This window comes from Rattus norvegicus, chromosome 10 (assembly GCF_021556685.1).
Source record: "Rattus norvegicus strain SHRSP/BbbUtx chromosome 10, alternate assembly SHRSP_T2T, whole genome shotgun sequence".
NCBI lineage: Eukaryota > Metazoa > Chordata > Mammalia > Rodentia > Muridae > Rattus > Rattus norvegicus.
In genome coordinates, this window is record NC_141543.1 from 100,700,536 (window position 1) to 100,724,163 (window position 23,628).

Sequence of the window (23,628 nt, forward strand, 5' to 3'; positions counted from 1 at the left end):
CCCTGCCCTCAGCTCAGCAATTCCCACTTCCTTTTTTTTTCTTTTTCCAGACAGACACATCATTTTCTCCATACGGCTATCTCTGACCTTTCAGGCTTCTTCCTTTCCCTGCCACTACCCACCCACCCACCCTTCACATGAGTCACCAAATCTCAGCCTCATAGTCCCAGAGCAGAAGGGAAACTTCTCATTTCCCTCCTCACTTTCCACGGATGAGGCTAAGCCCTAGAGAGGCTACTCAGGGCAAGGCAGGACAACAGTCCAGGCGCCTACCATGCTGACCAGGCAGGTGACTGAGAACAAGGCTTTCTCTGTCCTTAGCTTCATCCCTGCTGCCCCTTTCAAAGCTCAGCTTTGCGCACTTCTGGGGAAACTCCAGAGGTCTTCCAGGTGACTGTCCAGTCTTCCTTTGTCCCCTCTCCTTCAACTCTCTGTTCCACATTGTGCTGTTTCCATCTCTTTTTTTTCTTTTCTTTTCTATTTTTCGGAGCTGTGGACCGAACCCAGGGCCTTGCTGTTTCCATCTTGATGAGATGGAAACGGGAGACGGCTTCAGTGTCTTCTGGTGATCAAGAGGCAAGGCCACGAGTTTGGCAAACCTTTATTGAACATATGTTCTGGGCTAACGGTTGACAGATGAGGCAGATGCAGGCCCAGCCTTCAGCCACAGCCTGCTGCATAGTCTGCTGAGGCCTGGCATTCATGTCTCTCCCCTGCTTTTCCTGCCACCCACACAAGCTCTCTGTAGCCTCTGTGTCTGCCATAGCTAGATATCTGCACCTTCAGGGTGCTGTGCTAGGTGGTCAGTGTGCCCTGCCTTTCTGATGCCTTTGAATCCTGTGCAGTCTTTAGCCTCTGTGTCTGCCTGTGAGGCCTGCCCTGCCTCCTCAAGAGGTCCTGTATTGAGCTCCTCCTTGTGTGGCCCTTCTGTGGATCTCCTAGTCTTCTATGTCAGAATGATGTCTTGCTTTCTGTCCTAGGTTGACTGACTGAAGGACACCCTCACTCTCAGCTGCCTTTGTTTTATTTCTGGTGGTGGTGCTGGTGGTGGTGGTGGTGGTGGAGGTGGTGGTGGTGCTGGTGGTGGTAGTGGTGTGTACCTCATACCTGAAGAGGCCAGAGGCATCAGATTCTCTGGATTAGAGGTGTCCGAGAGCCACCCGTCATGCATGCTGGGAACTAACCTGGATCCCCCAGAAGAGCAGCAAGTGTTCTTACCTGCTGAGCCACCTCTCTAGACCTCTGTCCTTCTTAGCTTTAATTATCAACTTGACACAGCTTAGAGTCAGCTGAGAGGGAAGCCCCAATTAAGTAACTGCCTGTGGGTCTGTCTGTTTGAGACCGTCTTGGTTGTTAACCAACGTAGGAGGGCCCAGCTTCTTTAGGCAATGCCCTCTGTAGGCTTGCAGTCCTGGGATGTATGGGAGAGCAAGCTGAGGCTGAGGGAGTGAGCCAGCAAGCCGTGATGGGTCTCTGCCTTCAAGTCCTTGCCCTGTCTTCCCTCAGCGATGGGTTCCGTGACTTGAAAGTATAAACTGAATGAATCCACTCCTCCCTTAGCTGCTTCCTGCCGGAGTGTTTCATCCTACGGACAAATAGGGAAGTGGAACACTTAGCATGTTCGAACTGTCTCTCGGTTATGTGACATCCGTAAGATCACCGCCACCTCTGAGGATTTGGAAAAATGAAATCAGACTTCCCTGGGAAGTAAAGCTGTCATACTGAGCAAACACAGGATGCTGGACTGAGACCCAGCCCAGCAGCCCAGCATCAGTTTAGCGCGTGCAGTGCCGTGGGGTCCTTTGCTAGCACCAAAGCTGGGGAAACCACAAAAGTTTTTATTTAGGATTTCAGGCGAAAATAATTTTTTAATGTAAATATATCCTACGAAATGTCTGGAACATGTTTATACCAAGAAATCATTCATTATTTATGTAGAATTTAGATGTCTGGAAATCCTTAGAAAATCAAACCTTGAACTCTGTAACATACATGGGTCAGAACTAGGAAGTCGAAATTACCTCAGGCCAGAGTAAGCCCTTCAGCAAGGTTTCATTGTAACTGGAGTACAAGAAAAACATATTAACAATAAACAATTCTAATTTTCTTTCCTATCGTAAGAATGTGCCAATCGGGATGGAGAGATGGCTCAGCGGTTAAGAGCACTGATTGCACTTCCCAAGGTCCTGAGTTCAATTGGTGGCTCACAACCATCTGTAATGGGATCCAATGCCCTCTTCCGGAGTGTCTGAACACAGCCACAGTGTACTTACACATGAAATAAATAAGTAAATCTTTAATAAAATGTGATAATCAGGGTTTGGATCACAGCAGAAATGGAGGCTTAAAGAGACAAACTGATCCCAGAACAATGGTTTCCAGGGTTGCCTCAGCTCATACCAGAGTCTTCCTATCTTTGGGTTGTGATCACAGATTTCCTTTGGTGGTAGACCCAGCAAGCTTTTGTGACTCTGTGGAGGCTAAGAGTCTAAGATTGGAGTGCCGGGTTGGTTGTGTCCTGGTGAAGGCTCTCTTCCCTAATGCCGGATGACCAGCTTCTGGCTCTCACACAGTGAGGAAAGAGAAAGAAAGCACCAAGTTTGAATGTCGGGGGCTATGAGGATGATCCAGTTAAGGCCGGTCCTTACAGCTCCTTATATCGAACATGCCACAGCTGCCTTCCCATTAAGGAGAAAGGCCTATGAACATATGTGCTCAGTTCTGGTGTGTGTGTGTGTGTGTGTGTGTGTGTGTGTGTGTGTGTGTGTCTGTGTCTGTGTGTCTGTGTGTGTCTGTGTGTGTGTCTCTATGTGTGTATCTCTGTGTGTGTGTCTGTCTGTGTGTGTGTCTGTGTGTCTCTCTCTCTGTGTGTTTCTGTGAGTGTCTGTGTGTGTGTGTGTGTCTGTGTGTGTGTGTCTGTGTGTGTGTCTGTGTGTGTGTCTGTGTGTGAGAGGGGGGAAGGGAGGGAGGGAGGAAGGCAGGCATGGGAGGGAGGCACAGGCGACATTAACATCTCTTTTTTTTTTAAGATTTATTCATTTATTATATATAAGTACCCCATAGCTGTCTTCACACACCAGAAGAGGGCATCAGATCTCTTTACAGATGGTTGTGAGCCACCATGTGGTTGCTGGGAATTGAACTCAGGACCTCTGGAAGAGCAGTCGGTGCTCTTAACCACTGAGCCATCTCTCCAACCCAACATCTCTTTTAACACCATTTTCTTTTGGGTAATTAAGACGAGGCTAGTCCATTCTTTTTTTTTTTTTTTTTTTTTTTTTGGTTCTTTTTTTTCAGAGCTGGGGACCGAACCCAGGGCCTTGCGCTTGCTAGGCAAGCGCTCTACCACTGAGCTAAATCCCCAACCCCACACTTTGCATTTCTGCATCTCTACCCCAACCAATGGCATGATCTACTCCTGCTGGGGTATTAAGTGTACAGTCCACATTTTACATAAGCACTTCTTGGGAACTTCCTCTTCCTAATGTAATGCCTGCTGCAGCATCCCACCCCAGCTCCAGAGGTAAAGACACAGACTTTTGGTTCGTGATCACAGCCACACAGTCAGGAGGGGACCCGCCTGAGGCTCGACTGTACCTCCCAGAGGACTAGCTCTGCTCTCCCAACCACCAGGCCTTGGAGGCAGACTTCAAATGCCAACAAATACCTCCACAGTCAATAAGCTGAGGATACTCCAGATAAGAAATCCAAATATTACGGAGAGGGAGCGTGACGTCATCACCCTGCTCCCACCTGGGTCCTTGTACAGAGAATCCTAATCAGAGGCCCTTTACAGCCATGGTCGCCTGTGTGAAACGGATTCTCCTGTTTGCGTTTTCTGTAGGACTTGACGTTATCTGTATTGCCTTCTAAACCATCCCCACCCACACCCCCCAGGCTACGCCAGAGCCTAGAATTGTCAGAGGTGTGTGTGTGAAAAGAGGTCTGAACTGAAGCACCGAGATTTTTATCACCTGCTGTCAGAGCAGCAAGAGTCTGTGGACTCTGAAAACTCCCTGGGCACCGTTGTGTGTATTTCAGCTCCTTCCCAGGAACACCCCAGGCCCCGAGGGTTAACCATCCTGATGACTCACGCCAACAGGCCGTTTTTGTCAAAGAGTACTTCTGTAATTAGACTTTTGTGACCCGTGTGTCCAGCCACGAGACTATGTCATGAGCGCCTTGCGGCTACTGCTGGCTTCGTAGCTAAGGAGGACCTACTGGCTCTCGGGGCACCAGGCTTTTACCACGATGCGGTTACTACGGTGGTTGGACCATTGGCTGGTCCGCAAGTGTGATATGCTGTTCTCCGGTCTTACTAACTTTTCTCCGCAGAGCTTCTTATTGTCCTCATTTGGGAACAAAGACACCAAGAGGACCGACCGCAAGTAGCTTGTTCAGCCACCAAGGACCTGGAAGGGCCCAAGCTTGAACGCAAGCCCATGTCTCACGACTCTGTGGTCTCTTCGCGCTGAAGCCTAAGAGTCCCAGGAACACAGGGAAATAGACTGGCTTACTCCTCACAGAGCTCCCCCATGGCCCCCACTCAACAAAACCACAGGGAACCTGTACCTCACTCCCTCAGGGCCCCTGTAGGTTCCTGGTTGGCTGGCTGGGAGCCTAGGGAAAACCGTGACCCAGAAAACCCCAAAAAAAAGGCATAGTGTCAAATGGCACAGCAAATCGTGCCAGCAAAGGGTTCAAGCTGTACTGTGACTTCGTGTGTTGGGCACCTGCTGTTCCCTTTTCTGCTGCCATCCACTAGTCTGTGCTCTCCCTCAACGCAGCTCCAAATATTATTATTTTTCTCTCTCACCAACATGGAAATATATTTATTATTTAAAACGTAACAAATAGCCAGTGTTTGTGTGTGTATATATGTATATGTATATGTATATATATGCACACATATGTATACATATATGTGTATATATATATACATACACACATATATAGAAGAGACACATATATACACACAAAATTTATGTGTAAAAATGATATTGCAAATTAATGTTCTTATTTACCGACTTAAATCAAGCTATGTCGTTTCTTTTTTTATTTACAGTGCTGAAGATCAAACCCAGCAGGGAGGTGATTGGACCATGGCAGTGGGACCCCTATGAATAGAATCAGTGCCACTAGAAGAGACCCCAGAGGGCCTAGAGAGGTGTTTGGAAGTTAAAAGCGTGTACAATTATAGAACACCCAAGTTCTGTTTCCAGCCACCCACGTCAGTTGGCTTACAATTACCTGTAACTAACTCTAGCTCCATGAGGTACCACACCTCTAGCTGTACCTGCATTCACACACTCATACCCACACCCCCCATATATATAGTTAAAAATAGAGATCGTATAAATAAATAAATAAATAAATAAATAAATAAATAACCCCAGACTGATAGGCATTACCTATGGACCAGAAAGTGAGGCCTGACCAGGTGCCAGGCAAGCCATCTACAACTGATTACCCCCAAATATATTTATTTATTTATTTTGAAAAATATAAAATAGGAAAATAGTGTCATAACACATATGTGTTTTATAGCTGTCCTTGATACTCATTATATGATGGTTATACTTCATATCAATTAAGCAGAGATGACAATAATTTTTCAAAGCATAGGTTTTTTTTAAAAAAAAATATAAAGCCAGGACTGCTAGCTGCAGGAGAAATATAAAGTAATAATAAAAATATGAATGATTAGCACAGAAAGTCTACCTTTTAGACAGATGTTTTAGCAAATGTTATACATGTATGCCCATGGTTTATATATATACCATATATATATGGTTTTATATAAGTAGTATCAAAGTTATATATTGCTTTGAAATTAAAACATTTTTTCACAGTGGCATATACCTGTAACCCCATCGTTCAGGGAGACTCGAGTCAGAGGGTCCTCAGCTTTGTACCAGCCAAGGATACACAGCAAGGTGCTGTTTCCAAAAGCCAAACCAGAACAAAAAAAAAAAAAATGGAGACCTTGGGGGGGGGGGCGTCCCTCTATGTTACTGCAGCGTGAAATTAATCTTTCTAATGACGACAGAGTCCTTTAGGAGATCATGACTTGTCTAGTTCTCAGAATTATAAACGGGGCGGCGGTGAGCATCCTAAATTTCAAGAGCCCCGTTCTCTCTGGAGTAAGAAGTAAACTGGAATACTAGAACACATCATTTGCAAACTCCTCCATTGTCCCAATTTTGTTAAAACAAACAGACAAAAAAAAATGCAAACCAGAGGAAGTGAATTGTACGCTCAGCCAACGTTCACGCTTGTTTCTGGGCAGAAGGACCAGGTGTGACTTTGTTTGTTCTCGGGCTTACTCTTCGGTCATTTTCTTGCAAGTCTTACTGTCTTCCTTCATTCTGTTGACTGAAGTCAGATTTTCCACATTGCGTAAGGAATGTTTTTAAACCGTGCTAATGTCACACCTGGTGGTACACCTGCTGGTTTCCTCCTCATCACGCAAGTTTCTGTCCCCTGCCCCAGGGTGCCCAGGATCTGCAGCCCAGTGTCCGAATTTAGCAAAAGACCCCCTACAGTCATTCCAGGAGAACGCAGAAGACTTCCTGGAGAGGGAGCTTGAGGCAGGGTGTGGTGGCTCAAGCCATCCTCAGACAGTACAACAATCAAGACATTCCCTGGTATCACGTCATTGGGGCCACTTGGTTTTCAGCTCATGCAGGAAAAGCTTTGGGGCATGCTCTCGGTTAGCAAGCGTAGAAGCCCTGTCTTCCGCATCCAGGCAGGAGCTCTGTCTGGATTGGCTTTACCCTGCAGGCTGATAGTAAGCTGCCTGCTGCTGGGTAGCAAGCTGCACCCGCCCCAAGAAAGTCCGAAAGAACACGAAGTAGGACGCGTGCAGTGTTTCCATAGAGGTCACAGACGAGTGGGCGTCTGCTTTGCGCTAGCTTGAGCGCTAAGACACTTCCTCTTTCATTTGTGCGTCTCCTTCAGGCCGACACCTTCCCACCCCACCATAGAGACTGAAAAAAGGGGAACCCAAATTAAAAAAAAATAAAACAACTGAACCTTTTCGGAAGGAGCTACGGAGCACGGGTCTGAGCCACGGCTAGGGAAGTCGTTGGGGGGAATCATGGGCATCCTCCAGTGGTCACAGGGGCCACTGCCCTGAAACTTGTTCCCCTCACCCATTCATACACTAAACCGCTAACTTTTTCTTGCGAATGATATTCTTAAAGTAAAAACTGAAGGCTGACCTTTTCAATTTGGTCGTATGTATGTACGTATGTATGTATGTATGTACATATGTATGTATGTACTCATTGCACTGTATTCATATGCGGTTTGTATGTATGTTTCAGAATTTATATATAAATTGCAGACATGGATGTGGGTGTCTCTACGTACTCATATCAGATCGTGACACGTTTTGGGAACCGACAGAGGCCCAGAAAACAACTTGCCTCATATGACATCAAAGGACAACCAGAGGCCACAGGACCGAAGGGCTCCCCGACGACTTAGCAGTCTGTAGCTTGCCTGGCGGCTGATAAGCATCTCTTTTGCTCCAGTAAACAGTAGAAGCATAACACTTGTTCCGGGAAACAGTCACTGAGCTCACAAGTCATAAATAATAAAGGAGAGGGAGAAAAAAAACCCCTCTTTTAACCTAATGGACTAAAAGACATGTTGCTTTTCATTTTTGCTAATGGCCCTTCTCCCTGGGCACTCCCAAAGCTAGCCCATTATGGAAGAATCTGGCCTTGGTGTGCCAGCAGCACGTGGTCCAAGACATTAGCTGTAAGTTAGCTGTTTAGAACAAAAACTGTGTTGTTCTGGGTTCTATGGTTCCTCTGTCTGATGGGCTCTGAGTTCTAGGTCTCAGTGGGCAGGTTCTCTGCTGTGGAGGGAGAAGACAGTCAACTCCTTCTCCTTTGCTTTGAGCATAACTGAAATAGAGGTTAAAACTATTTTTATCAAATAATTCCATCTTCTTGCCTCCCTGTTGGTATGTGGCACCAGGGTCTTATTTCCTGAATTACAACATCCTCCCCCATCTGCTGTACCTACCTCTTCTAGGCTGTTACCCTCCTAGGGTTGTCCATTGCCCTAAATTACCCCCACCTACTCCTGCTTCTTGACCAAGCAAAGTTTCATTTCCTCAGGACAGTGCTGAGGGCTGGAGAAAATGAGGGTAGTAGATGTTGTGTTTTATAGAAAAGAAAAAGAAGTCAGGGGTATGTTTGGTGGAGGTGTGTGGGAAGGGGATGCCTCTGTGCGTCCATGCTGAGGCAATCTTTCCTCTTGAGGCACCAGCCACAGGATGGTATAGTATAGACTAGAGTTTATTCAGGGCATGGGGAGGGGAGTCGAAGGGGTAGTAGAGACAGAGAAAGGGGGGGCCGGGGAGACGCCCGCAATGAACAGGTGGAGATTGATTGAGAGGGAGAGGGGAATGGGGAGAGAAGGGACAGAGAGAAGAGAGAAGAACGAAAGAAGAAAAGAGAACAAGAGAGTGAGGAGAAGGCAAGCAGTCCTTTTTTCAGTGAGTCAGGCATGCCTGGCTGTTGCCAGGTAACTGTGGGGTGGAGCCTAGATGAAATGCTAACAGCAGATATCAGCTAAGGGCTGGAGGAAAAGAAAAACGTAGCAGGCATGAATTCATACTAGGGAGTAAATGGTTGGGAACCTGTTGACCCCTTTAGTGTAGGCTCATGTTAAGATAGGTTAGCCAAGGGGTTGGGGATTTGGCTCAGTGGTAGAGCGCTTGCCTAGCAACCACAAGGCCCTGGGTTCGGTCCTCAGCTCCGGAAAAAAAAAAAAAAAAAAAAAGAAGATAGGTTAGCCAGCTGGGTGTGGTGATTCATGCCTATAACCCCAGTACCAGCAAGGGACAGGCAGGAGAACTGCCTTGAGTTCAAGGCCCACCTGGGCTGGCTTTCTAGTAAGTTCCAAGCCAGTCTGAGCTACAGAATAAGAGCTTAGCTCAAATAATAACAAAATAAATAAAAATAAAAGGTGTAAAGTTCACTGGCTGTGAGGCTTGAAAGCCGTGCAGCAGAATGCGGATGTAAGCACAGAGGCAGGAGTCTGGAGAGATGCGCAGCACCTCAGTGTGTACTGTCTTAGAATGGACACAAACTTGATTCCAGACACCGAACCACTTCAGAACCTCCTGAAACTCCAACTCTACGGAATTGGACGCCCTCTACTGGCAGCCACAGACACCTGCACTCATGTGCATGTATCTATCTACAGACACAAGCATATCATAATTTTTTTTCATAATTTTTTTAAAAAAGCTAATCAAACTCAGACTTTTAGGTCAGTGAGGTGGCTCAGTGGATAAAAGTGCTTGCTGTGCATGTCTGAAGGCTTGAGTTTGATTCCTGGAACCCACCACGGAAGAAGAGAGGCACCCCTTTTAGCCTCTACACATGTGCCGGTGCATAAGCACCTACCCATGTACAACAATGATATCAATTTTTAAGACCAAAAAAAAAAAGATTCAGATATGGTAATTCACGCCTGTAATTCTAACCCTTAGCAGGCAGATGCAAGAGGATTCTATCAGTTCGAGGCCAACGTGAGCAACATAGTGAGTTTCTAGGCCAGCCTGGGCTACAAAGTGAGACCTGATCAATAGCAAGACATGAAAAAGGGGGGAGGGCAGTGATATCTCGGTGGGTAAGGGCACTTGATACCAGGCAGGGCTGGGGACCTGAGTTTGATCCCAGAGCTCCCATGATGGGAAGAGAGACACGAAGTTCTCTCTAACCTTCATTTGTCTGTTGTGGCATGTGTGTGAGAATGTGCAAGCTCAGGGGACACACACACACACACACACACACACACACACACACTCACACATGCACACACACAAGTAGTTTGAAATTGGAAAACAGAAAGAAAATCCAGACTTTGTCCACATTTGTGGAACTCTCAGGCTGTTAACTGCCTGCCGTTTTTTAGAGCACAGTCAGTAGGGAAATTACCCTTTTCCTGGGAAACCCAGGATAGTCTCAGGGAAGCCATTCCCACATTCACACTCTGGGGCCTCCTCTCAGGGGATGAGTTGGCCTTCTGCCAGCTTGCCTCTGAGAACCAGGGCTTAGTCCATAACCCTGCACACTGAGTCCTTCACTAACCTCTTCTGCCTCCATAGGATACCTTAACAGACTGACACACCTCTCCACATGCCTGTAAGAAGTTTTAAAGGAAAGAAAAAGACACAAATAACTGGTGGCAGAACAAAATCAAGGAGAGACGTTTAGTCTGTGAAATGAGACAGGGTGTGTCTGTGTTTTCGAGATACTATAACACAAAATACCATGGGCTGGATGGCTCGGTGACAACAGAAATTTATTTCTGTTCTGAAAGTTCTAGAAGTTGGGGAACCCAAGATCAGCATGCTGGTAGGTGTTGTCTGTCAACTCCACTTCTTGGTTCTCTCTCATAGTGCCACCAATCCAATTCATGGGGGCCCCACCTGCCATCCTCTAGTCTCTCCTGTGCTAGTCACGTCTCTCACTGCCATGACCAAATGCCTGAGGAGTGAAAACTTAAGGAAAAACCCATTTTAGTTCATAGTTTCAGAGGACCCAATCTATCTAACAGAGGCGGGGCAGTTTAAGCCAGAGGCAGCTAGTTACATTGTATCCACAGAGAGCTGTGGTTACTGATGTTTGCCTTGGGTCCAGGCCTCCTGGCCACGGGACGGTGCCACAAACATTTAAGTTCAGTTTTCTACTTCACTTAACTTAATCAAGAAACTCCCTCACAGGCATTCAGGGAGGTGCGTTTCAAAGGAGATTCAAAAGCCTATCTCTAACTGACTCTGCTACAGTGCTGGGTTTAAAAGTATGTGCCATATGGCCAGATGCACATTTTTTTAAATAGCTGTGTTGCCATGTTAAGCTATTAAAAAAAAAAGAGTAACACATTTAACAAGGAATGTGATGATACACACTTGTGATCCTACCACCCCAGAGGCTGAGGCTGGAGATTGTTGTGAATCTGGGGCTAGCCTAGGCTACATAGTAAGCTCCAGGTCAGATATGGTGCTGGACCCAGTAGGAAAGAATTCACCTAGATGATGTAAACTGCATAGTATACTGTGCATCCTCTGGCTATAAGGGACCATGAATAATTTCTGATTATTGGCAGGACTATTTGTCTGCAACGATATGGATTTGTTATCCTGAAATTACTCTCGGTGCCTATTGTACCACAGAGCAGTTAAGTGCAGAAGTAAATTATGAATAGTCGGAGACAGACATTTCATTATTGTGGGAGGGAGTAGTGCACACAGAAAAACGGAAAGCCAGGACCCTGTGGTGTTAGACTGTAATCAGAGACATCGGTAGGAATTTCCAGGGTAGGTGTCCTGTTAGGGAAACTTGCTTGTTTAGAAGTATGCTCTGGAACATTTAGAATAAAGGGGCATCATGTCTACAGCTGATTAAAAATGTCTCAGGAGAAAAAGATAATCAGGTTTTTGGGGAGCAATCTCATGGGAGGGGAAAGAGGATCAGAGGGGATCCTGGGGAAATATAACTGAAGTACATTATATATATGTATGAAAATTTGAAATATATATATATATATATGTTGAAGGAGATAGAGACACGATGAAAATGTTCACAGTTGGGATCTCTAGGAGTTAAGATTATAAAAGTTTTTTTGTTTGTTTGTTTTGTTTTGGTCTCCGAGTTCTCTATGTATCATAGAGACATCTCTGAATGTCCTGGAACTCACTGTATAGATCAGGCTGCCCTTGAATGCCAGAGATTTACCTGCCTCTGCCTCCAGAGTGCTGGGATTAAAAGTCATGTGCCACACTACTGCCCAGCTATATAAAGATTTTTAAAAATTGCTATTCTTACCCCTCTTCTTTGAGGCTGAATTTTTCATTTTTAAAACGAGGCCTTTCTTTGTATCCCGGGCTGGCCTGGTACTTGCTCTATAGACTAGATTGACCTCTAATTTAAAGATCCTCCTACCTTTGCTTTACAAGAGCTGGGATATCAGATGTGTACCACCAAAACCTGGCCTTAAATTGTTTAAAAATAAAGTTTTGGAGGGACCTGATTGTTCATACTGTATTCTAGATCTCAGAAGTCGGACACAGGAGCCTATAGTCATCCTCTGCTACACAGTGAGTTCAAGGCCAGCCTGGCCCACATGAGGCCCTCCCAAAATAAACCAAGGATAATTAGAGCAGTGTGCACAAGGCAAGAAGAGAGCAGAAATCTGGGGGTTGGGTAGGAGGCACAGAAATGTGGGGTGTGAGGTCCTTAACTCCCAAGGATGAGAGGATGTTAATAAAATAGTGGCATCATCCCACGGTTGGACCGGGATGCCTGAAGCGCCCAGAGATGCAAAAGAGTTGGATAGGTAATATTCTGGGGGCAGGGATCAGGAGACCAGGCCTGGGGCTTCCCCTTCCAGGGCGGAGGGCTCCTGGGGGTCTGAGCTTTAAGCCCATAGTTCCCCAAGGACCAAAGGCTACCCTAGGCCCCACGCCCTCGGGCGCAGCCCTGCTTCCTGACAGCGGTGAGGCCGCAACAATCACGTAAACCGACTAAGTAGGGAAAGTCCAGCGGGTGATGTGTCAAGCCGCGGACACGGCTGACTTATTTGGACCCAGTGGTTAAATTACTCAGGCTCAGCCCACAGCAGGTGGTTCCGTGGCCCTGCACCGCCCACGAGGAGTGGGTTGCAGCGCCCCCGCGAGGGCCGGCGAGAAACAGTGATGACTGGGGACTGTCTGGCACTACATCGCCCCCTTGCTACAGTAGTCAATCACACACATGCAGAGTGCTGAGAAATGGCTCGGAGCCACGCCTTCGGGGAGGAGTTAGAGCAGATGGGCGTGATCTCCCTGGAGGAGTCGGGTGGGCTCAGTGTTTGGAGGAGGAGCCTTGGGAGGGACGAGTACAGATAGGGGCCGGGGTGATGATTGACGGCAGGGAGACGCATCCTGTGGGCGGTGTGAGCGGGGCATGCGTGACAGGGCGAGATGCGTCCGCGAGAGGCGCATGCGCGCTAGGACCACCGTGGGAGCTTGAGGGCGGCCTAGAGGCTTGTCCCGGTGAGGGTGGTTGAGGAACCGTCAGGGCCCGGCAGGGGAGGAGAAGGAGGAAGGTCTTGGTCGTTGAGGAAGGGCGGATGTGGGAGGGATGGCTGCGGCGGAAGCCGCGGGGACCTCGGGGGCAGGATGTCTCCTGGGAACGACGCGGGCCTTTCCGGTTGCTCCCCGGGTAGAAGAGGCGAACTCTGAGTTCCGGGGAGGCCCCCACTGTTCACTCAAGCAGAGACTGGGTGGCGTCTGCACCGGTTGTGCCCCAAGTGCAAGTTGCTATGGGCGACCAGCTAGCACGTCTGGCGAGACCCACTTTGTGTAGGATGTTCCGGTTTTAGAACCGAAGCATCCTAGGCCCTCAGTCCCTGCAGTGACTATATGACTCCCTCCTGCACACTTAGCGTCACCATCCACATTGGATTAGGATGTGGAGACCTGATCTTCCACTCTGTCTCTTTTATTAGTGTGAAGCCGCCTGCTCTCCACACCCCTTTGCCAGACATGCATGTCCTTAGAAAACCTTAAATGGAAAAACAGCAACTGGAGATTTCTCCTTTATAAAGAAAGGTAGGTAGACTAAAGGGGGCCATGGTGAATTTTTTTCTTCTTGCTGATTTTTTGTTTGTTTGTTTTAAATTTCATCCCGTAAAACTAAAATCTCAGCCCAGATGAAGATGAGCTACACTGACACCATAGTCTCTAGAGCTCCAGAATTCAGAAGTTCAGTGAGCACAGGAGTTAAATTTCAAAATCACTTGTTAATAATCTGAGAGATTAAAAAACCTATCTCCGCCCACCCCCCAAACCAAAGAAAAATACAAAAAAAAAAAAAAAAAAAAAAGCCAACTAACCAAAAACTGAAAAGGCCCCTAATTAGAAAACCCAAACGGACTGGACAGAAATTTTCATCTTTTTTCGTTTCTAACTCAGAAAGCCTTGCGGTGGAACATCTGTTTGATGTGAAGGATGAACGCAGCACGTAGGGATTCCGCAGGAATGGGAAAACCGTCACCATGAGTTTGGCATCTCATTGGTCATAGATCTTCCCCAGTGTTTTGTGACTGACAAGGTAAGCTTAAGGGGCTGAGGTGTATCTTGCCAACCTGCAGTTAAGTAACAGAACTGGGCACTAAGGTTATTTCTCTTGTCATTATTGAATAACACCGGAAGGGGTGCGTCGTTCGTGTGGCCCAAGTGAGTCAGCTCAAAATATTATGATTATCGTCAAATGACTGAGAACGTTGGACATCAGTAGGCTTTTTGAGTCACCGCTAGTTTTTTTTTTTTCTTTGATTCTGTCCGGGCTGTTAGTTACTATTTTTGAAACAATGTTGCTATATAATTCAGGCTGAGTATCTCCTTTCAATCTCCTGCCTCTGTCTCTTGAGTACAGATGTCCCCACTATGCCCAACTTAGGTTGGAAGCAACCATTTGGTTGGAGACGCCAGAATGGCTTTAATGGTTTTCCTTTTAACTCTTTAGGTACATCCCCCAATAAACTGATTGGACGTGGGGAAACCACGTCTTAAGTGTGGCATTTGAAGACTTTAGCAACAGGTCATTTATTATTGAGAGGTGTTAGAGATGTGTTTGAAGGACAGGACGTCCTTGGTATAGGTGGATGGCGTTTATACCTGTCTTCTTGTGTTCTTTTCCCTTCTTTCCTGGCAGATGCAGGTACTACGGCACTCCGAGCACACACTGAAAACAGCTCTCCTCTCAAAGAACCCAGACCTCGTGTCCCAGTACGAGAAGTTAGACGCGGGGGAGCAACGGTTAATGAATGAAGCCTTCCAGCCACGCAATAATCTATTCGAACCCATTACCTTGCATTCACAGTCAGACTGGATCTCCTCCCACCCCGAGGCTCCCCAAGACTTCGAGCAGTTTTTCTCTGACCGCTACAGGAAGGCACCCTGCCCGAAGAAACACATTATCTACATTCAGCCCATTGGTAAGAGCTGGGAATGCGAGGGCCTCGGTTTGGTTCACCTGGCCATACTTTGGGCATTGGTGACCTAATTCGAGCAAGCAATTTTTAATAGCTTCTCTTTTTGTTGTGCTGGGAACCGAACCCAGGGCACTAAGTATGTTAGATAGTATACGTGATAAGTAAAAATGTTATTGTTGTGTGTGCAGTGTGGGAGGGGACACACATGCTAAATTGAGTATATAACAAAGGACAGCTTTTGTAGAGTTGCTTCTCTGCCTCCGGCGAGATTGTCGGGTTTGCACTGAAAGCTCCTTTTCCTGCTGAGCCGTCTCCTCTGCCCTGTGCATGATCGCTGTTGACAGTTGCTTCAATGTAGTAATTTTGTAGCCAAATTGACTTTTAGCAGTAAAATTGTTACCTTTTGACTTCATGTTGTCATCCATGGCTGAGATGTGTTTAGATTTTATACTGAATTCTGTTCCTAATTGCCAGACAGTTTATGGAATAAGGGGTGGAATGTCTCCGTCATTTTAAAGTCTGTCTTCATTCCCCCCCTCCCCCCCCCCCCGTTCCGTCCCATAGGCTTTCTAGGCAACACCAGAGTTATCAGTGAGGAGTATATTAAATGGCTCAAGGGCTACTGCGAAGCCTTTTTCTACGGTTTGAAGGTGAAGTTCTTAGAACCGGTTTCTGTCTCTGCGACTAAGTGCTCCTTTAGAGTGAACGAGAACACACAGAACCTGCAGATCCACACAGGCAAGCGAAGCTCCTTTGCGGAGAGAAAGGGGGTGTACGTATGCAGTGGGGCTTACGTGTGTGTGCGCGCGGTTCTTTTCCACTAGGGCACATCCTGGCATTCTTGAAGAGGAATAAACCCGAAGATGCCTTCTGCATCGTGGGGATAACGATGATCGACCTCTACCCTAGAGACTCGTGGAACTTCGTCTTCGGCCAGGCCTCCCTGTCAAGTGGTACTTCTCCTTGATACTGTTTGCTCAGCTTGAGGGGACTCGGGGATACTCAGAGAGCAGGAACTCAAGTCCCACGTCAATAACTGGTATATTCTGTGGGCGCCTGCCATGAGTGCCGTCGGGGGAAGTGTGCTTTGAAAGACTGATGATAGGCGCTCCCCTTCAGGATGCCACATGCTCCCTACCTGACCTCGAAGGCATATCCTTAGCTCAGAGTCATTTGGAGACAGTTTGCAGAGCAGTTCCTGTCCATAAATAGTGCCCGAGATGCCTGGTCCCTTTAAAGGCTCTCAGCTCAACAGCTGGGGAGTTTAAGTTACGGATCAACAAGACAAACAGTTTAAGGAGATTTGAGCTATTGTCAACATATGTAAAACTCTTGCTAATTCTAAGGGGTGTGTGTGTGTGTGTGTGTGTGTGTGTGTGTGTGTGTGTATGTGTGTGCCTGTGCGCATGTGAACACGCGTACACAGTACATGTCACTGAACCCAGGCCAGGTTCAAGGGAAAGGCTCTACTACTGAATTAGCGCATCCCTAGCCCTCGCTGGTTGGTTTTGTGGTATAGCACAGACAGAGTAGCCATATACCAATATATGAGCACACATTTTCTTTTTCAACCTGTATGTGTCTTTATTATTTTTCCCATAAGATTTGGGATGTAACTCAGTGGGAGAGTGCTTGCTTAGAAAACTATCTTTGGGCTACATGTGATAACATGGTCCTGTAATTGGAGCACTTGGGAGGGGGAGGCAAGAGGTTGATGAGTTCAAGGGTAGCCTCCGCTACATAGTGACTTTAAGGTCTGCCTGGGCTACAAATACCCTGTCCCAAACAGCCCAACCAAACACAAACAGCAACAGAAAGAAATCAAAGTTTTTGCTGGCATTGGAGCACATGACTGATTTCAGCACTGGGGAGGCAGAAAAGGAAGATCTTAGGTTTGAAGCTAACCTGAGCTATACAGCATCATTACCCATCAGAAAGAAAGAAAAAAAAAAAAAAACCCCAGATGAGAATAAAGGAAAGAAAAGCCACCTAAACCTCATGTGGGGACACAATAAAGTGTAAAGTGCAGCTCATTAGAAACCTGGACTGGGGACACAGTACATTAGAAACTGCCTTGCAGTATTAGAGGGAAGTGAGTCAGTTTCTTCTTTTTCCTTTCTTTTTCCCCCATTTCTCTCCTTTTTTTCTCTTTCCACCAGTTTTTGCTCTCCTCTGTCTAACTTCATGCATACACGTGCACGTGTGTCCGTGTACACACACACACACACACACACACACACACACACACACACACACGAGATCTCAGGCAGGCTGGAAGGGAGAAGATCAGTAAACTAAGGGGGATGGGCCTGAGCATCCTGGGGAGGGGCAGTGACACAGCTGGAGACAGCTGATGCACTATCTGAACGAATGCCAGCCGGAGGCTCTGGGGCAGGGCTTCCCAGGCAGACGCTTGTGTTAGAGGTGGGATGGGGCCCGGCTCTTCTTTCATTACTTCCTCCGCAGTGCCCCATCTCTTGAGGTCCTCTATCACACCCTGGTTCCTCCCAGCATGCCTCTTTTGAAGCCTTGGGTTACTATCCTGCTGTGTGTTTTTATTGGATGTCCCCTTTTATTAACACGATAGAAATGAAAACATTAAAAATAAATGCAAAACAATTTACTCATTGACCTAAATACCTCTAGTTAGTTTTTTATATGCATTTTGAGGGGAGTGGGTCAGGAAACATTATCCAAACGTTTCTATTTAATTATTTTTTTCTGGGGGGGTTAAATTTAAAAAATATTACATGACATAAAACAGCAGGTCAGGGTGGCAGTTGATCTGACATGAAATGAGTGTATTTTACCACAAGTAGCCTGGTTTTCTTTTAAGAGTAGAGACTGTTTTTAAACAGAGGAACATTTAAAATCCTCTGGCTGAAGGGGTCACCCGAAATAGCTTACAGCAGTTGGATCAAAGCAGGTCCCTTGTGATCCATGATTAGATTTGCCTTTTCTTTTGGAATAAATACTCTCCCTAAATTCCAAACATCACACTGTAGTCCCTGAAGGTGATAAAGTTAAATCGCACACAGTTACTATGAGTTTCCTCACAAACAAAAATGTCATGAGCTCTATGGTGGGAGACTTGCTTGCCCCGCCTAGGGCCCTGGCCTTGCTCCCTAGCACACAAAAGCAAACAAATACTCATAAGGTGGGAACTGCTCTGTGCACTTGAGTCTCTGGGCTTGAGCCCTAGTAACCAACACACACACAGCCACTAAACAGTAACAATTGAAAGACCTCAATATACCTCCGTGGTCTCACACAGGAAGTCAGCTTCGAGGGTGCCTCATTCTGGTCACCTGCTACCCACCTCCTGTGCTTTTAAAAAGGAAATAGAGGAGGAGGAGGAGACCCTCTTCTCTCTACAGACTGAGAGGCAGGAGAGGGACAGCAGGCGCTGTTGTAGGGAAAGCCAGAAACCGACAGGCGAGGCAGCCTGCCCTTGTGCTCCTAATGGCAACAATGTGACTGTTTGATCTTGGCGCTTTTGGAGGACTTGACTCGCTCGGACTGTCTGAGTGAAGATTTTTCTTTGAGGAGAAACTCTGTGAAACTTCCAGTTTCTCTAGAATTCAATCATCCTCTGATTTTTTTTATGTTTTATTAGCATGTCTTAATTATATGTAATAGTGGGATTCATTATGACTTATTTACACGTGTAGATAATATAATGAGATCATATTCATCTCCCCATCTCTGTTCCTCTCTCAGGTGCCCCTCCCACTCCTGTCAATTCCCTTCTTCTTCTCAAATAGTCTCCTTCTATTCCCCCAACGCGTGTGTGCGTGTGAATCAGTGAATTTAAGTGTTTATATGTAGGGGCATGAGTGAGGGGGTATTAAAGGGGCACAAGAACCTCAGCTGTGGCCACACCCGTGAAGAAAATGTTTCTTTCTTCTTCTGCCCGTCCTCAGGGAGGACCCGGTGAGTCCCTCTGCCTGCAGGGAATTTTCTGGGTCAGGGGAAGTGAGTTGGCAGGTAAAGATCTTGATAGGGAAGTCTGGGACTAAAGTCCTTTGTGTCAGCAAATCTTTGAAGTATTTGCAGTGGTGTGGAAAGGACCCAGATGTGCACTGCCCGGCCAGGTGCCCAAGCAGGCTTTCTCGGTCTCCCCTGTGTCTCCCCGCTGACCCTGGACTCTTTGTAGGCGTGGGCATATTCAGCTTTGCCAGGTACGGCAAGGACTTCTACACCTCGAAATATGAAGGCAGCGTGAAGGTTCCCCAGCGGACAGTCTCCAGTGACTACTCCATTTTTGATAACTACTACATCCCTGAGATCACTAGTGTTTTGCTGCTGCGATCCTGTAAGGTAAGGTGCTTAGAAAAATCTTCATTTTTAAAAGGTCTTAGATGGAAGGTCTGTTTTCCCCAGGATTATTTGTGGGTGCTTGACAGGTGCCCCTCCTAGAAATGCACCCCTGTGTGCTCTCTAGTGCACAGGAAGCCCCTTTCCAAGAGCTACTGAATCTGTCTCTTGGGGCAAAGGGGCCCAGAATTTGAACTGTTAGGACCCTACTGGCTTAAAGTAAACTTACTATCCTCCTGCCTCAGCCTCCTGAGTACAGGGGTGATAGTCATGCATTGCCACATTTTCACAGTCATCAAATGCAGTCATCATTACTGTCATCTAGTGGGTAGACCCCACTCGTGTGGGTTCCCACACATGGAATCCACCAGCTGACACATCAGCTGCACCGAAGGGGAAACCCTGGTCCAGGGAAAGTAAGGAAGTGACCTTTACTAAATGGAGCTGGTCTGGGCGGAAGTTTTGGTGATCGTGGTAATGGTGTTGAATCCTGTAAATCTGTTTCTTGTGGCGGGGGAAGGGACCTGTTGTGTAATTGCTGATGGTAGTGTCACAGAGCGGGGACATAAATGTCTTGCAGACTTTAACCCACGAGATCGGACACATACTTGGATTGCGACACTGCCAGTGGCTTGCGTGCTTAATGCAAGGCTCCAATCACTTGGAGGAATCTGACCGTCGTCCTCTAAATGTCTGCCCTATCTGCTTACGTAAGCTGCAGAGTGCTATCGGCTTCAATATTGTGGAGAGATACAAAGTAAGTGGGAAGGGGTGCAAAGCTGAAGGGAGCTGTGGGCTAGGTCACAGGGCGTTCTCTATTAGGTCCTTTAGAGCTATGATTTATCACAGGAAATTAGGTAAAGATCAGCAGGAAACTGTGGTGTAAAAAGTATAAAGAAGGCAGGCAGGGTGGCTCAGTGAGTGGATCCTTTGCTGACTTGCCACGAAAGCATGAGACGCAGAGTGTAGGTCTGTAGAAGTCACATGAGTGTCCCTCTGTAGTCCTGGTGCATGGGATGTGGGGACTGACTCCCAGAAGCAAATTAGCCAGACTTGCAGACTAGCAAGCTTTGGGTTCATAGAGAGAAGCTCTGCTTCAGTGGAGAAAGAAAACAAACGCCTGTCAACCTTGGGCCTCCTCATGTACACACTGAACACACTGTGTAAAAAAGCACACAGATGTACCCCTTTAAAACCTCAGTTAGGGTGGAAGAGACAGCTCCCTCATAAAGGTGCCTTGTCCCCAGCCCCCCAGTTCCCACAGTGTGAAGACAGGAGTCACATCTCTGAGCCCTTGGTGGAAGGAGAAAACTGACTTCTGCAAATTGTCATCTGACCTCTGCACTCTTAACATGAGATGAATCCCTCGCTCTCAGCAGTGTAAATAAATCCAAAAGAGTGAAAAATCTCTCTCATGATGTCTTACCCCTGTAATCCCAACACTCAGGAATCTGAGGAAGAATTTCCCTTAATCTGAAGCCAGCCTGGGTTGAATATGAAGTTCTAGGCCAGCCTGGGCTATAGTTGAGGCCCTGTTTCAAAAGGAACAAAAAAGACATTTTAATTTGGGGGTGAAGCATTGGGGCTTGTCTGATCCCTTGGAGTTGTAAGCATCTGTGGGTGATGTGGGTGCTGGGACCCAAACTCAGTAAAGGAAACCTGTCTGTCTCTTGTCCAGTTAGGTCAAGGGGGTTGGCCTATGTCCAGAGCAGCATACATACTGACTTATGTGGTGCAGTTCACTTGTGTAAGCAGACAGCTCTGTGGCTGTAATTTTCCAAGTCCCCGACAGACACACAAGTCTGTCAGGAAAGAACAGGTGTCTTTAAGAAGGGAGACAGGAGACGCCTGGTGTCCTTATGCACACATTAGCACATCCCCGTGGTTCCTTGTGGTCTGTCTGCTCATGCAGAGACAGCCCTTGAACCTCTCCAGCCATGTCTTTAAATACACGCACGTCTACCCTGCCGTGGGACATGGTTATGTTCATCCGCACGTAGGCTAACAGCATGCACGCTGCCTTATGGGATAGCCAGCAAGTTGAGAAAAGAAACTGAGATTATCTTGTCATCCTAAAATAGTGTAAGAATTAGCATAGTTTATTTCCTTTGCCTTTTTCTTCTGTTGAGGTAGGGTGGGGTTTCGTGCTATAGCCCAGGCTAGACTGGAATTCGCTGTGGTAACAGAACTTGCAGCAGTCCTGGCTCTGCCTTTTCGAGCGTTGAGATTATAAACGTGAGGGACCCGGCTCTCTGGTCATCGTTTGCGCTCTGCATTGCGCTCTCTATGTTCCGAGCTGGGTGTCACTCGTGTCTTGAACTCATAACCTACTCCAGTGGACACAAACCACAGATGTAGAAAACCTGGCTCAGATGCCAGTTATGGAGACCGAGATTGTTTTACTGTTTCTTGCTTTTTTGCTTTGTTTTGCTTTTTGTCTTTGGAGCCAAAATTTCTCCGTGCAGCCCTAGTATTTGTTAAAATGCAGTGTGTGTGTGTTTTTCAAGGCCCTGGTGAAGTGGATTGACGATGAGTCTTGCGGCGAGTCAGGAGCGACTCCGAAAAGCAGCTCTGAGCATGTGTATTTGCCGAAGCCTGTGGAAGCCTTCAAGGACTGGAGAGAGTGGATACTCAGATGCATTGCTGTTCTTGAGAAATAAGGACTTTCAGGCAGGAGTAACTGAAATAAATAAATACTGGCAGCCTAGGTGTTCGTGGGTAGAGCTCTTCATTAGAGTAAACCATCTGCTGAGTCTGTGCTCAGGCCAGTGACACAGTAGAACGTGTCTGAAGCCCCTGCAGGGAATAGGGTTCACTCAGAACAGACCCTCTCTGCCTTTTTCTCGGTCTCACTAGCTGGTTTGTGGCAGTAGCCCCATCCTTTCCACCCTTCAGTTAGGGTTAGGTGAAGCCAGATGGTAAACAAAGAAATACTTCAAAAGTCACTCCCTGTGGCCCAGGACTGAACCAGCACTTCCAGGTTGCTTTTGCTTTGAGAAGAGATGCTGCCCCTTGTGAGGCACAGCCGAGTCACCAGGGCTTTGACCTGGCATGGGCTGGCATCCTGCTGACCTTCGGGTGCCCTTCATGCTTTTCTGAGCCTGTCCCTGCAGGGAGAAATGGCTTTACATCAGTTCTCAGCCGTGAGGACAGGAATGGTCCTTTCCCACAGCAGTTGGTGGTGGTTGGGGGGGTGGGGTGAGGGGTAGAGTCCTCCAGGAGGGCCTCAGACATAGCCATCAGTTACAGCTGGAGGACTCTAATAGTGCTTATGTCTGTGTGGGTTGCACTTATTCTGTAGGACTAGGTGGGACTGAAGTTTGTTCTTACAGCGTTTTGTCTACTTGATTGCATTGTGACATGCTTGCATAAGGAAGGGCGTGAATGGACTACTTACCTGTCAGGATGCCAAGAACACCTGTGTGGTCTGTCAGCCCTGACATCAGTGAGTCGTGGTGAGCAGGTTGACAACCTCAGGCTCAACCAATGTGTAAGAGCAATGTACCTTGGGGACCAGAAAGGAACGTCGTCCTTGCCAGTGGTATAGTAGCATGCCCTCCTCTTTGATATCTGTAGTACTGGGGTTCGTTTGGGTGGTTGTTGTTGTTATTGTTGTGTTGTGTTGTTGTTGTGTTGTTTGAGACAGGGTCTCTTTAAGTAGCCCTGGCTGGCCTTGAACACAGAGATAGAGATCCCCTGCCTCTGCCTCTCAAGAGCTGGGATTGAAGGTGTGCGCCACCACACCTGGTTGTACTGGGGTTTGACCCAGGGCCTTGTGCGAGCTTAGCACTCTACAGCTGAGCGACGTCTCTGGCCCCCGGCTTCCCACTTTCCTATTTTATCTTGAAGGTAAGACTTCTCTCTTTCATTTTTTATTTTAATGCTGGAGCAGGGTGGGGAGGTGGGGGTAGGGCTGAAGGACAACCTCGGGTGTCACTCCTCAGCAGTTAGGCTAGCCTGGCTGTCCAGTGAACCTCAGGGGTCCATTGGCCTGTTCTCCTCCACCCCAGCCCATGGGTCCTGGGTATCACATGTGGGCCGCTGCTTACATAGTGAGCTGTTTCCAGCTCAGCTGTTCCAGCTCTCTTTTTCCATTTGAAATCTAAATGAAATCATTGTTGTGACTTACACAGTGTAATTAAAAGCATGTTGACAACTGAAGCAGTGTCATTTCGCTTTCTTGCTTAAACTCGTAAGTCCGTTTTGAAACTGGTAGTTTGTCACTGGCATCGGTTGGAGGCTGTCCCTGGTCCTTCTAATGTTGGGAAGAAGCAGGCGGGCCTCACAGATTTTGTTTATGAAATGGAA

The 23,628-nt window shown here is 47.1% G+C and overlaps 1 protein-coding gene across 3 annotated transcripts; it reads left to right on the forward strand.

The window, feature by feature from the left end:
• Positions 1-12,943: 12,943 nt before the first annotated feature.
• Positions 12,944-23,481, forward strand: Amz2 (archaelysin family metallopeptidase 2). Of its 3 annotated transcripts, XM_087573275.1 has the most exons (10): positions 13,008-13,060; positions 13,516-13,618; positions 13,982-14,120; positions 14,724-14,797; positions 14,892-15,006; positions 15,568-15,741; positions 15,828-15,956; positions 19,160-19,323; positions 19,901-20,077; positions 21,828-23,481. In XM_087573275.1, the coding sequence occupies exons 7-10, from the start codon at positions 15,893-15,895 to the stop codon at positions 21,978-21,980; spliced, it is 558 nt and encodes a 185-aa protein (XP_087429401.1). In that variant the 5' UTR covers positions 13,008-13,060; positions 13,516-13,618; positions 13,982-14,120; positions 14,724-14,797; positions 14,892-15,006; positions 15,568-15,741; positions 15,828-15,892; the 3' UTR covers positions 21,981-23,481. The 3 variants fall into 3 exon arrangements, with proteins under 3 accessions (NP_001014143.1, XP_087429401.1, XP_087429402.1); NM_001014121.1 differs by having other exon boundaries at positions 12,944-13,060; positions 14,724-15,006; XM_087573276.1 differs by lacking the exons at positions 13,008-13,060; positions 13,516-13,618; positions 13,982-14,120; positions 14,724-14,797 and having other exon boundaries at positions 14,820-15,020; positions 15,572-15,741.
• Positions 23,482-23,628: the final 147 nt, after the last annotated feature.